Source organism: Ipomoea triloba, chromosome 11 (genome assembly GCF_003576645.1).
Source record: "Ipomoea triloba cultivar NCNSP0323 chromosome 11, ASM357664v1".
In the NCBI taxonomy this organism is placed as follows: domain Eukaryota; kingdom Viridiplantae; phylum Streptophyta; class Magnoliopsida; order Solanales; family Convolvulaceae; genus Ipomoea; species Ipomoea triloba.
In genome coordinates, this window is record NC_044926.1 from 19,600,421 (window position 1) to 19,616,196 (window position 15,776).

Here is a 15,776-nt window from a genome sequence, read left to right on the forward strand (position 1 = left end):
GTAAACAATGGGTTGTCTGAGATCAATATTCCTCCAAGGTTTCTCTTGAAGTGTGGACACGATCCCATAGCAACTATAGTGGAAAGCACATTCCCAAGCGCGAGATATGGTATGATTGATGAGTTGCACTTAGAATGCCGAGCGATCCTGTCACCGACTTTAGATGTGGTTGATCAAATTAATCAGTACATGTGCGACATGAACACTACAGAAGGTCGAACTTATTTAAGTTGTGACTCTTTGTGTAAGGCAGAATCAGATAGTGAAAATCTATCACAAGTATACACTACTGAATTCTTAAATAGTCTGAGATTGTCTGGGCTTCCAAATCATTCATTGACATTAAAGGTTGGTGCACCTGTTATGTTATTGCGAAACATAGATCACTCTCTTGGTCTTTGCAATGGTACGCGTCTCATTGTCACAAGATTGATCATATTGTGGAAGCAAAAATAGTTAATGGGACACATCAAGGAACCAAAGTTCTTATTGCCCGAATGTCTCTCACCCCATCTAATACGAGATTGCCCTTCAAGTTCCAGGGTAAATAATTTCCGTTGATGCTTGCATATGCAATGACTATCAACAAAAGTCAGGGACAAACACTAACTCACGTTGGATTATTGCTAAAAAAAACGATCAGTTGTACGTAGCTTTTTCACGAGTCACTCATCCTGATGGCCTGAAAGTTTTAGCTCTAGACGAGTATGGACAAATTTTTTTTACTACTACCAATGTCGTCTACAAAGAAGTTTTCAATAATGTGTAATTCAAAAAAGTTATATTATGCTTTCTTTTTATACAAAGATGACAAAATTGTTATATATTTATATAGAAAATATATCTTCTCGACATATAATTTCTATAATTGAGTTGCTACACAACGAGATAATTAGACCAATTAATATAAATCCTAAACATTGATATGTAAATTGTTAAAGTATCAACACCGAATGTGTATATCTACATGTTTGTTATTAATTGGTATCTTTTTTTTTTTTTGAGGAAAATTGGTAATTATTTGTTCATATTCAAGCAATAATTACATCACAAAACACAATTGATTCAACTCAATTCTCCAATTCCACTATATAATATTTGATGTTACAGTTTACACAATTGTATTTCGATATAAATATTATTAACATATTATAACAAATCCATTCCGTGCAACGCACGGGTGGAAATGCTAGTGCTTATAATATCATTTGAACTTGGTTTTTTATATCACTAAATTATGTTAGACCAATAAATTTTTAATACATTAAAGGATGACTTATAAATATTATATTTATTCTAAAGTTTATTTGATTTTTAGTGACTGAATTATGTTAGATTGATAAATTTAAAAAAAAATTATAAAAAACTTTTAATTTGAGTTTGCTCTTAATTTGAGAAACATTAAAATGCATATGTATCCTCAAAAATTTAAAAAAAAAAAAAAAAAAAAACAAAACAAAACAAAACTCACATAGTTGTAATTACGCTAGCATAACTAATTTGATTGCTATTATACAATGTTGTTATTACCTCATAATATAGAGCAATTTCGCATAACAATTTATATGTAGAAACAAGTATGTATCTAAATTAAAATGTCTTTTTGAAACCATGTTGTGTACACAATATTTTAAAGTCAATTATTTTTGTTCCTATTGTATCTAAGTCATTTAATTAGCATTTTCTAATTGGTTCAACAAAATTACTCAAACTTTGAAGTCCTTCTTGAACACTCAAACTTTGAAGTCCTTCCTCAACACATAAACTTAGAACATGGGTAAATGTAAAAGTAAAAAAACTCTATAAATCTAGTGTTGGAAGAAGCATTATGTAAAGAAATTCAAAACACTTTATTTCTTAATTCAAACTCATACAAGCCTAACCCAATGGGGTAGCTCAAGTGCCAAATGAGCTCTCTTTGTGGGGAAGAATTTCGGGAGAACCCGGATTCGATTCCCCCCGGGCCCGCTCTTGTGCCTCTTGGAGCAAATGTGGGTGGACCCGAACCGTTAAACGGGCCTGAACTCGATCTTGAGCCAATTTTGAGCTGGACCCTCGTCTTTATTTTAATAGGACCTTAACTGGCCATGTACAAGTCCGTCTCGGTCCGGGCTAAGCCCAGGCCCACTTTTTTCCTAGACGATTCAGGGCTAGTTCAGTTATGAACCAGCTCGTGACCGCCTCTATTCTGTAGCGAATAATCCTCAACTATTAACACTATCAAACTTAAAAAGGTAAGTTTTACATAGTTGAAGATGTAATTTTATAAAATTGATAGTTGAGAATTGATTTTAAAATTATGTCATAGCCAAAAGAACATTTGATTATTAACTCCTCTACATATGATCCTTAAACTATACCACTAAATGTGAATTGTGATCTAATTACAACCAATCTTATCTCACCTATGTAATCATCACGAAGTACAAAAGCATAAAAGTTGCTCGAAATGATAATTCAATTTGCACCTTATAGCTTATTAAAATAAAATTCAACTATTAGTTTGCATACTGCTCCTGCTCCTGCATAATTTCTGCTTTTGCGACATGCTACTTCAATCCAACTTTTTTTTTTTTAATACAACATTGTAGTATCTGTTTATATATACTTTCTTAACCTGTACTTAATCCAACTTATTTTAATTGAGTTTGCACGCAATCCCTGTATAAACTATATGAACAAATACCCAAACACATGCAAGTATGATATATTTTAATTAGACTCACATTGTAGCAGGGGTGGTATCCAAAATTATATTTTGGAAGGTCCAAAAGTATAATGTAAATAATTTAGTTGATAATTCAGCATTTTTATTTAAAAATATATATTCATGCTCAAAATTATTTTCCAAAGGTATAATGTTATATACCACAATCATTGATTCTAAATTTCTAATGTAAATGAGACATGACAATATATTATTTTGATAGTTTAATTATTATTTTTTTTGGTGATTGTCTCGAACTTATGACCTTCTATTTGGAATGATAATAGTCATGCCATCAAACCACAAGATACTTAATATAGTTTAATTATCTTAAAAATACAATAATAACAAGGAATAAGAGTCAAATAGGTCGCTCAACTGCACACCAAACTGTAATTGAGCAACTGAACTCAAAACAATTACAATTAGGTTCTTGAACAATACAAACTCATGCAATTCAATCCAAAATGACCTGTTAACCTGGAAAAATATTGACGTGGTGGTTACCAAATTTAAATAATTTTTTAAATAATTTTAAATAAAATAATTATTAAAAAAAAAAAAAAAAGCCCCTTCATCTCCGACTGGAAACGAAGGGGCCGACTTCGTCTCTTGGCCAAGGAGACAAAGGTGGCTTCGTCTCCGACCGTCTCCATGGCCAAGGAGACGGTCAGAGATGAAGCCGGGCCCTTCGTCTCCATGGCCAAGAGACGAAGGTTTTTTTTTAAAAAAAAATAATTTTAAATAATTATTTTATTTAAAATTATTTTAAAAATATTTTTAAATTCGGTAACCATCATGTCAACATATTTTCAATTAGACAGATCATTTTGGATTGAATTGCATGAGTTTGCGGTGTTCAGAGACTCAATTACATTTTTTATGAGTTCGATGGCCTAATTGCAATTTGGTATGCAATTGAGTGGCCTATTTGACCCTTATTGCTAATAACAATAATATACTCTTTTAGTCTCATTTTATGTGTCTGATTCGATTAATGAGTCTTGGCTGAAATTATTTTCAATTCAATTTTTCATAATATTAAATTTATATATTTAAAAACTACATTAAAATACTATTAAATACACAAATTTAAATTTAAAAATACTAAAAAAAAATAAACAAAGAAGAAATGTTTGATTTGATCAATGAATAATAAACCGAACATGTAAAATGAGATAGAGAAAATAACTAATACTGAGTAATATTTATCTTGGATAAAAAAATTCAGAATTATATAATTTAAATTGTTTGTTAACATGATTTGAATTTTAATTTTATGTACGTTATACACTTAATTTACAAAAAAAAAAAAAAAAAAAAAAAAAAAAAAAACCATGATAGAAGTAATACACAAAGGCCCTATTTAATAACATAGTTAACTTATCAGTCAATTTTGAGTTATTTGATCACTATTAGCTATTTAACTTGGTTAAACAATCAATATGAGTGTTTAATTAATTAGCTTTCTGTAATAACTTATTGCTCCAAAATGCTAAAATTCGATTAACTTTCTGAGAAAATCATTTTGCATGTAATCAATTATCAACTAATAGCTAATATACCAAACATTTTTTTATAATTTACTAATGTTATCAAATATCAACTAGTCAAACTTATTAACCCAATCAGCTAACAGCTATTTACCAAACACCCCAAAGTTAACTTGGGTCAAATCACCTCCAATCCCCATAGTCTGCTCCTACGGGGTAGTTAGATTAACGAGTATAAAATTAAACAAGCCATGCTTACATGACATGCTAACTTAATGCACTTTATTCTAATTGCATTTGCAGTTTTACACAATATGATCATGCGAATACAACCAGAATATGAGTAAGCACTTCATAAACTATAGTTTTAAGTTTGTGAGAAAATTTTATGATGACATACAAACACTGTGCTTAATAACAATGAATTTTCCTACCCTTATATCACTAATAAAGCACACTGTACAACTTCATTAAGCATACTATCATCATAAAATATACTGTGCTTAATAACAATGCACTTTCTTACCTTTATATCACTAATAAAGCACATTGTACAACTTCATTAATCATACTATAGAAACACCACAAATATTCCAATTCCACATAGTACATACACACACACTGACTAAATACCAGATCAATAATAACTATAAAACCAATAATGAGATTAATAACATGTGTATTAGGACTGTTAGAAGAGTGGGAATAAATGAGGTTAATAACTTCATGATGCTATAATTTAATTAGTTCTCATTACATGCTGTAGAGACGAGAAAACTAAAAAACCCAAACAAAAAAAATAAAATAAAAATAAAAAATAAAAATAAAAAATAAAAAGAGAAGAAGCTAGTCACTACCTTGCTGGGTTGATGTTTGTTGTCAGGTTGATAATCTCATAGTATACAGGCATGCAGCAGGAAGATTAGGTTATATGGACATAAGGGGAAAAGCGGTTCTAATACTGCCATGTTGAAAACTATGTAGTCTGAATATCACCTTCGCAAAACCTCCAAGTACCATCATCTTGCCTCTTTAGGAGGTAAGAGATTTTGTAAGAACTGTAATTTAAAAAATAAAATAAATAAATAAATAAAAATAGTAAGAAGAAAGTGATATTGGGATACTATTGACAGATTTTTATTTTTAAATTTGAAATGTACCATTGTTCATAGAAAATACAATAAAAATATGCACCATTAACAATCGAAACCTTATTTCATTGTTTTTTTTTTTTTCATTCTCTTTCTTTTGGATGGCAGCATAAAGAAATCGGCATTCTTAGCTGAAAATAGATGAGGATAACAACGATAATTTTCTGAATTGGTTATTCAATCATATGATCATGATTGCAACATTTTGAAAACATCCTAAGCTGAGAAGAAAATGAATGTAGAACTACAGTTACAGCCTTGCATCAGAAGATTTGGCTGAAAAAAGGTATACATGTTTATTTCAAACTACTTCGCATTTTATATAAATGCCATTTAAACATAGCATCAATGACAAATGCTTTTGGGTTCAAATATCCTTTATATCATTGTTGTTAAGGCGTCGCGTAGGCGTCCGGTTGCCTAACGAGCTCACCTCGCCTTAAAAAAATCCCCTACTAATATGTAGCTGAGACGCTGACTCCCCCCCCCCGTCCTAGCCTCGCCTTAGTGGTTGTTTACTTTGTTTTATGACAGGTTATGGCTGAGAATGAAAATAACCTCAATTATGATCCATCAATGGATCTTAAAAGGAAGGCTAAGTCTAAAGACCCATGCTGGAAATGCTAAATTATTGCATAATTTATTGCTTATTGTTGAGATTTGAGAATATGTTTATATGCTAAAATTCATCGCCTAGGCAGCTGCCTAATCACCTACGCAGTCGGTAGCACCTCGCCTTGAAAGTCCGCCTTAACAACAATGCTTTACATTGTTTAAATTTTATTTTTGCCAGCCATATAGAAAAACCAATTGGCCAGAAACATTTGCATAGAATATTGTCATGTTGAAAACACTGGATAAGAGGGCTCGAGAATATAGACACCTTAAAAAAAGGCCTAACAGATGGGTAAGCATGAGTAATTGGGCATGGACAGACTTTGGCATCGATGTCTAATCTTTTGTAAACTAAAAACAGCACTCTTTTGCAATGCTAAAACCAAAAGCACAACATTTCACTGTTGCACCTCCCCCCCGGCACATAACAAATACAAACAAGCAGAGTTGCACAACCACAAGGCATGAACAGACATCTTTCCTCATAATAAACTATATTACCTGTAGTAGTTGGGGTTTGTAGGGGGGTGTGATTCATCCACAAGTTCAGCTGCTTCTTCCAAGAGAGCCTCTATTTCTGCTATCTCCTTGCCAGTCTCATCTGTTAAAATGTCCGCTCGCAGAACTGACAATTGCAGCAAAACAAATCTCCAAAAGCATGATTTGTCTTTCGCTGCATCAGCCAAACCTTGCCACTACAACATAATTCAGAAGAGTAAAAATTCAAAGCAGATAGTTGCAGGACATCAATCAGTTGAGGTTCTCATATTAAGGTGAAGTTGTTAAAATCTTGCTTTAGTTCAAGCGAATACAAAGAATGTAACTAAACCAGCCAACATAAAACTTCAGCACTGAATTTGTAATTTCAAGCACCAATCTATTCGTTGTGCTCCTAGACAACAAATTGATAACATATCATCTAACTAGAACTATGATTGCCAGATCATGTGTTCATAGATGTGCACCAGCTAATGTGTTATTTGGTGAGAACTTGTATTGTGCTGAACTGAATAGAAATTGAAATATTTATAATTATATGAGTTATCAGAGCTTGATTACTTTGTGTGGCTTACATGTATAATCAGACAATATCAATTACTCATACCATATAATCATTCTCTAAATCATATTATTAGGGCTGTTCATTTCACTGAAATAATTTCAGTTAACCAAACAACATTTTAACTTGGTTATTAACCAAACTTTGTCGGTTTAGTGAGCAGTTAAAGGTTTTGAGAAAATTCACTTAACAGTTAATTCAGTTCAAAATTTTGAAATTTTAGCGAATTAATCAAATTGCAAATAAATAAATAAATAATAAAATATATATATAACATATTTTATATATAGAATTTAGTGATTTAGTACAACCCATTTGCCCATGTTCAGTCCATCCATAATCCAATAGTCCAAAATCCAATTTGAGACCTTGAGTCAAACATTTAAACCTTGATAGTTTTGTAGAAGTTTAAAAAAATTGAATAAAAATTTAAATTAACCAAAATAAAATTCGCTTCAATTAATTCGGTAAAATAAAATTCAGTTATGGTTAACAGTTTTACCAAATTGATCATTCAGTTAATTTGGTTTTGGATAATTCAGTTAACATGTAACCAAATTACCCGAATGAACACCCCTACATCTGATAATGCAAGAATGGAAAATAAATAAATTGGAAAATGGCAGAAAGTTTTAGGATATGAATTAGAGACACAGCTGCTCCCAGAGAATCTATGCAACTCACCTGAACAAGCATCGACTCATCAAGAACATCAAAGAGGGCATCAACATGATGATCAGGCCCAAGAGCCTCCGCTTTAATAGTTTGCCATTTCTTAACAAGGCTCTCAGCTTCTTCAGCAGGCATTGCCATCTTGTATGCTGCTTTCATAGAAGATGACAGACTATCAGCATGACAACTACCTTCCAGAACTGTATCTTCTTGGTGCTGTATGACCGATAATCTTAGATTTGAAAGCAACTTCTTCAAATTTCTGGCAATGCTGCTTCTTTTAGCATGTCTGGATCTTGGATTTTGAGAACCATCTGCCATCCAGGAAGTAGAGCTTGTCACCCTTGGTGTGCTTAGCCTCCATCTAGTTCTGTGTCCCACCCTCCATGATGCCATATTCATTATCTTAAAGGAGACAAAGAGGATGCATCCAAAACAAGCAACAACAATTATTTTCCCAAGGATGCCATTTAAAATTTCCTGAATTTCATGTCGACGTGCACCCAAATTTCTTTTCAACTGTATAGATGGTGTGCCATTAGTAGGACCATTGACCTTGTCCACTATCATCGGGCCTTGTAAATTAGGTGGAGCTAACTGTTTTACAGCTTGCCCAAGATGTCGTGAGCTGTCAGCACATGGAACAGTTTCACCTAAAGCTCTTCGATCTTGCGAAATGGCAGGCGCAATTGGTCTGTGGTTCATATGAGATGAAGTCTGTGAAACCCTTTTGTTTTCCTTAAATAAAGGAGTTCGCTTTTCACCACGAAAGAAGTTTGCCTGTTTAACAATTACATATTAGTTTCCTCAGTATTAACAAGGCAAGTATAGTTTATATTCATACTGCATTTTATGGCTGACCAAAGATGGGGAACAGTCTCGTGTATCTGGAAACAAACTGAGCACAGCATCCTTAAGCCATGTTTCCTGGTAAATAGTAAAGACATTTTGATAAGAGAAATCATTTGTTTCTGTTCAACACAACAAAAGCCTTATCCTAGAAAGAAAGCATCAACCTTAGTAGACAACAAGAGGTCAAGTTAAATGTCCAAAGTTGGCATGAATTCAAACTAAAGAGAAGAGTAACCATGTACAACAGTCATAATAAGTGTTAGGCAACTCATTACTTTGCTAAGCTTAAAAGAGTGTGAAAGAAAAAGTACAAGAGCATGTTGCACTTGGCATGTGTTGTAATCAGGCTTTCCATGACTTATATACACTGAAAATGAATTGTAGCAGACTGCCATGTACTGATAACCTACAACTAAAAGAGCAGGAAAGAAAAGACGAGCACATAACCCTCTTAACAATTGTTGTAGTCAGGCTTTCCAACTCTTTCATCCACTGACAGGCACATCTGGACTGTAGCAGGTAGTTATACAGTGATAAACTACAACTATGTCACAGATTGAGGTTTGAACGAGGAAAATCTTGAACATGGAGAAACTCAGCAGTTTCCATTCAAAAATTATGACAACAAAAGGTGGCCCTAAAAAACTATTCAAGTTGTGTTCAAGGAGTACTTGCATAAACAGTAGCTCTAGCAGTTTCACAATGTCACTAAAAGCACAATAACACACATACCAGTGGTTTGTTTTCGCTTGAAGCATTAGCCAATTCCTTAATAGGATTTATTTCACTTGAACCCACGTTAGAGTTCTGCTCAAGTTGTCGAAGCCTTTCAGCAGCAGTTGCCTCATCAGCCTGTAGAATCAGGAATTCTCATTTTCCAAGAACATAAGAAGATGAGCCACAAGGGGATGTGAAAAAATAAGGGTACCTGCCCAAGAAGGAATAAGCAAAAGGCTTCCTCAAATTTTAAGTTCACACCCTCTGATGCAATTAAACACTCACAAATAATTTTTGCTCTGTTAATCTGTGAAAGAACAAAAAAGAATGAAGTGAATAAAAGGTGTATCTGATCATATCTAAATAGATTCATTAACCATTACATAAGCTATTAGCTTCTATAACAGAATAAATGCACATTGCACTAAAGCTAAACAAGACAACTAGCACCACGATGCTTGAAAATGTAATTACAAATCTGTTTGCATGTTTGAAAAGTCAAGGGATAATATGAGTTATTAAAACACGATAAATAATTAAAGCAGTACAACTATTAAATTTGAAACAAATTGATCATTTGTCCTTCCTTGTAAGAGCAGCTCTATACAAAGGAATTCAACTATTAAGTCTGCATAATTAAACCAGCAAATTAGAACTGCAAAGCATAATATATCATTACCAAATCTGTTTGCTTGCTGGAAAAGCCAAGAGCGATATGAGCCATTAGAACCACATAGAAACCATTAAAATCAATTACACCTCTTTGGTTTTGCGACTCAAGTGATTTTTTGTTCTTCCTTGTGAGAGCCAAATTATCCCACTGAAGGAGTTCTACTATCTCAGAAGCCATGAGCCTACTGAAAGCTTGACTTAAAAAGCACGGCCAATCTTCAACTTGGCATGAAGATTCTACATCAAGGCCCTGTCTAAGTAATTCACGCAAAGCAGAAATGGCTCCTAATCTTCGTTCAGCATTTTCAGGTCTGTGAGGCATGCCCAGTAATTCCAAAGTGCATGCCGGTGCAAGTTCTTCCAAGGATTCCTCTATCTAACATCAAATTTAAGAAAAACCACTATGTAAAAAGGCAAAGTAAAATGTAGAAAAGAATATATAGACCGACCATTCAAAAATAGTATCAGATATTGTCCTAACCATAAAGTTCAGCAAATTGACAACGCAACACACTTTTCTGAAAGACTTCATTCAAAGCAAGGTAAAAGTGGAGCCAGTCATGATAAGTTGAACAAAAGTAAATTAATATAGTCTGGGCATGCGTAATGTAGACTTATGAATGCACTAGTTTTTACCAAATGTTATTTGGGGCCTAACAATATTCTCTAGGCAACTGCAAACAGCTTCCATGAACTATACCTGAGACAACAATGTCATCTTCCCAAGAGAGACTTTGCTCCTAAGAAGACACTGAGCACGAGCAAGAGCTTCAAAACCTTGTGAAATATTGTTCTTCTCAAATCCAAGTTTTGCAATTGCACACTTCAAGAAAGCACCCATAATAAGAAGGGGAGGCATAACAAAACTGCCAAGAGAAGGCAGCATAACTTCTGACATCTTCTCTATTGAGCCTTACCTCAGCTAGTGCCATGGATAAAAGCAAATCATGGATGTAAGGCTTTGAGTCTGGATGTTGTAGGGCTTTTTGTCCAATATCCAGCACAAGCTTCTCTTCTCCAACCTGAATGAAACAGTGTTACCTCAAAAAATTACAAAGAAAAGTGCCTCAATTTGATGCTCATAACTTTATACCAAATGTAGTCTAAGATATTTTTAAATGAAGAAAATACGACACTTATATAGAAGTATAGAACACATGTAAGTACTATGAACAATGTGAATAAAAGCAAAAAAGAAAACTAGTCAAAATAACAAACTTAATCAGGTTACTATCCTCCTTGATATATTCCTCAACTGTATATCAGGTAAAAGTTTCTAAATGAAGTGTTCTTGAAGAAGGTGTTCACCTCTTGAAGCAGACAAAGAGCACCGGGCAACCAAGCCCAGGGTATTCGAATAAAAGGCCTTGGTGGGACCTTTTCTTTTATATTCCCAGCATATTCGGGCTCAAAAAGAAGCTTATCTCTCACATCCATCAAAAGATTCTGAAGATAAAGTGCACTTATATTGATCATGATTGGGGAATAAAAGCAATGCATAAAAGGAACTTAAAAGAGATGTAAATTTCCTACTACCTAATGAATACAGCAGAATCGCATTACTACCTGGCGAGAAATAACAGCATCCATAGTGTATCCCTCTTCAACATCAGCATTTTTGAGATGCATCACCGACTTAACAATCTCATCCTTCTCCGCTTTATTAGAGACACCAAGAATCTGTAAGTTTATATCATAAAGAGATAAGACCACAAGTTCTAACCAAAGACTTCTTCCCTTGTTGGCATAGTGTCTTCTAGCCTTGCTTTTGATTATAAAAAATAGCTTAGTTAATTGTTAGCCAATTTTATACAGCTGCAGGCACTAATTGAAGATACTAAAGCCCAGTAATCAAGATGTATAGAATGGAGAGCACAAGTTATAGATTTTGATGTGAAAGATTGAGAAAATAGTAATTTTTTGGTGAGAATTTCACATAGCATTGCGCGAAATTGGATAAATTGGAGTTAATCACATAGACTAAGAGAAGTATTGATTCATTGTTGTATGATCATATAGGACTTCCTAAAACTGAATTAAAAGTTATTAACCACTGAGGCAAATACCATATTGCTAGCATCCACAGATTTTATTATTATTATTAACCCTTTTAAGCAAAATAAATAATAAATAAATAAATAAAAGAGAAACTACTGAGTGAGAAGATCATTGCTTCAATATAAGGTGCTGAAGACCTGGCTTTGATAAAGCTGTAAACGTGAATAAAATGACCAGAGATCAATATAAAATCTAGAAACCATCTAAAAAGCATTAGGATAATCTTTTTTCTAAAAATTCAATCCCTCTCCCTCTCCTTCAACAAAATATTATTACCTCTGAAATGCACTTCTGTACACAATCTACATTTTCTCATCTATTATTTTTTAAAATATCATGAAAGTCCCGAAAAAAAAAAAAAATCTACTGCAACTTGAGTATGTTTCCAATATTTTCTCTTCCATGCTTGACAAGTCCAACCAAAACAGTTAAAATAAATAAAACATAACGAAGTTGGAGCACCGATGCTTTATGGAGCTTAACAGCCAATTGGATGACCCAATTTGAAATATAGAGCAAGCCTGCTAAAACAAGATGCAATTTAGCTTCTTCAATTGATTCCCACGTAAGCAGTCTCAATGGCATGGCTGAGAACCCTTGCCGAACCCACTCAACTAGTTAACTTCTGCCAGTCCTATGTTGCAAATCTAGTGACCAGCACAGGTGGAGTCCCCAGAGAGGCAAGCAGAGGCTTGAGAACAGAAAGGGAAATCCCTGAGGAGGGATGTGCACCAACACAGGCTACTGAGAACTTGGGGAATCATACCTGCAAGTCTGCAACCTTTAGGCTGCTTAGTTGCTAAGCTCTATTGTCCCCTCTGCAAATTGAGCCAACCCATGTTGGCCTTGATAATAGTACATAGAGAAGCATGAGCCATATTTTCTCAATTTACATGTAACTTTTTTTTAGTACTATTCACTCCGTTATAATGTAGTATCTGTTCATACATACTTTCTCAACTTACTGGAGCACAAAGAGTCAACGCTCCCACTAGAATTCGAACCCGTGACCTCTCACTTGGAAGAGCCACAACTATTTACATGTAACTTTATGATCTCTCAATTGCAATTTATTACTTTAAATTACTAATTTGTAACTGCACTGGTTGTCAGACAGAACAAAATGCATCAAGAGGCTAGCAAACCATGGCAGTGTGATTTTCTGATTTTCTCTATCCAAAACAAACTCATGTCTAAATAGAAAAATTTGAAGCTCAAGAGTTTTATTTTTCAACTATATCCAATCAACCTCCAAATTATGACTTCTTAAAATATTACAGGTAAGTAAAGACAATGAGGGATGAGAATACTTTATTTCAGTTAATGTATTCTCTAATGCAATACATGACTACATGTTCTTCCCACTAACTTTGCTATACTTTTCCATTCTCACATTTAGTAAGTTTCAGAATCTCCTGAACCTATACACTCCAATAATCCTACAAATCAACTGCCCACAAGACACCATAGCAGAGATTCACAGCATCAGTAAGAACAATTTTGTTTCCTTGATGTCTTGAATCCATATCATCTTTACTCAAATTGAACAAAATAGACTGTTCACAGCACAGAATAATACAATGATTTATAAACAACTTAGCTCCGTGCAACCTCAAAAATTCAATACATTTTGAGAAAAATATGGATAAATATCAAGGTATTAAAAAAATTAAAAAGAAAAAACTTTCGAGCTAAGCTAAAGTAAATCAACCGCATTCTCCATACTGTCACGTTTACGTACTATACAAATAAAAATACATGAGAAACAGAGCTAGGAAAGACCTGATAGCAAGTGACGGGGATTTCGATGGAAGGAACGACCACTGAGGACGAAGCAGCAGCGTCATTTCTGTCGGCGGCAGTGGTTTCAGCAACGCCGACACGGAGGTCAGTAGCTAACAACCTCCGGCGACTCACAACCACCAAACGTCTCCTCCTGACGGAGTAACCGAATCTGAAGGGCACGGCATTGCAGCAATAGGCTCTGCCGGAATCGCCGCCGGCGTAGCAGAAGTAGAATGCGCTGGTGGTTTGGTGAGAAATCGCCATACGTAGTTATACGGACCTTGGATTCACCTTTAAGCTATAATCATATTCGAAGGTTCCATCGGTGTTGCCGCAACATTCAGTACTTCACAGATTCAAAGACATTTTCTTCTAATGAGCTTTGGGAGTTTTCAGGATTCCGATTTGCAGGGAATTTGAAGCACATAATCGTTGCTTGCTTTTAGCCCTTTTCAGTAAAGAAAAGAGAACTTCAATAATCAATACTCAATAGAGACAGTTGAAGGCTAATCCTGTCAAAATGGACATTTAAAAGGGATTATTACATTTAGTCCCCTTTACTATTTCAAATAATATAATTAGGCATCATACACTTTTACAATTGTTTTAGACAGATTTGGTTCGTGAAAATTTCATGAAAATAAAATTATCAGGAAGATTGAATTCACAATTCTCAAAAAATTCTAGATTATTTATTACAAAAGTTTAGCTTAAACGAATGGAGTTTTTTTTAATATTATATTTATAATTTAAATAATTTTTAAAATATATTTAGTGATAAATTTTCATCTCTTATATTTATTAAATGTTTATGTCATATTTATTAATGATTTTAATTGATTTTATATGTTGTCGTGTTTGTGGATACATAATATATCAAATGTACTAACACTAAAAATGCAATACAAAGTAAAATATATAATTTGGTATATTGTGGATAATATTATTTGATAATTATTTTTTGTATCAATATAAAAAACTAAAAAAAATAAAGAAAAAGAAGAAGGAGAAAATGATATAATTAAAGACATTGGACTTAATAACAACAAATTATAAATAAATTTCAATAGATTATACCTAAAATTAATTAATTATAAATTAATTTTTTAAGTAATTTATTTTATTAGTAAGTAAGTAGATTGATTTAAATTAAATGATTAAACTAAAAAATAAAAATAAAAAAACAAAACAAAATAATGAGTTTACAAATTTGTCATCGGATGTAACATGTCTTTCAAAACTAATAAAAGAACCAAAATCGATACTAGAACGTCGTGAGACAGTTCCTATCTACCATTGGAGTTAAAGGGAGAACTGCGGGAAACCAACCCAAGTACGAGAGGACTAGGTTGGGCCAACCTATGGCGTACCGATTGTTATGCAAGTAGTAGCGCCGGGCAACTAAGTTAGTATGGAAGAATTGTTGTGCCCCGGGAAATCCTTCTCTATACAAGTTCTCGGACAAGGTTTTTGAACAAAACTTCGATAGGCGAGAGGTTTAAGCACCGCGAGGTGTGAAGCGATCTCGTACTAAACAAAACGACTTTCACTTTCTCCATAACAAAAATGAAACTATAATATAAGTTGAATGATATATTGTAATTAAATTTTTTAAAAGTGAATTAATTTAAAAAATGTATCCGTTGTTGACAGATGCAGTTTTCTGCGTAGGGGTGAGGTTTCAAAATAATGTGGATGTGAGTGTAAGAATAAAACGAAGAGTCTATGACCCCCCGAGTGTCGGTCTCGAAGGAGGGACATGGAGGTGTGTCAAGTGCTAATGCATTCATTCTATCGAGTCATGTGAGGCATTGAGTATGGGTGGTGCGTGTGGTGAATGGTGGTTGTGAGGTGTAAAGGATCATAAGGTAGGGATGTGTGAGGGTAAAAAGGTATAAGAAAACAAATATAAGCAAACAAATATAGAAAACAAGGGATTGGATCGTGTTCGTCTATGTTGCATCCTAGTGTGTCTCAAGCAAAGGATAAACAGA

At 33.7% G+C, this 15,776-nt stretch overlaps 1 protein-coding gene across 2 annotated transcripts; it reads right to left on the minus strand.

Annotated features, from left to right (window-relative positions):
* Positions 1–4,809: 4,809 nt before the first annotated feature.
* LOC115996424 (plastid division protein CDP1, chloroplastic) lies at positions 4,810–14,259 on the minus strand. Of its 2 annotated transcripts, none has more exons than XM_031235631.1 (12): positions 13,780–14,259; positions 11,506–11,619; positions 11,248–11,385; positions 10,857–10,961; positions 10,640–10,762; positions 9,947–10,315; positions 9,479–9,574; positions 9,283–9,402; positions 8,560–8,625; positions 7,711–8,478; positions 6,468–6,661; positions 4,810–5,258 (listed from the first exon to the last, which is right to left on the minus strand). In XM_031235631.1, the coding sequence occupies exons 1-12, from the start codon at positions 14,044–14,046 to the stop codon at positions 5,177–5,179; spliced, it is 2,442 nt and encodes an 813-aa protein (XP_031091491.1). In that variant the 5' UTR covers positions 14,047–14,259; the 3' UTR covers positions 4,810–5,176. The 2 variants fall into 2 exon arrangements, with proteins under 2 accessions (XP_031091491.1, XP_031091492.1); XM_031235632.1 differs by having other exon boundaries at positions 11,506–11,597; positions 13,780–13,900.
* Positions 14,260–15,776: the final 1,517 nt, after the last annotated feature.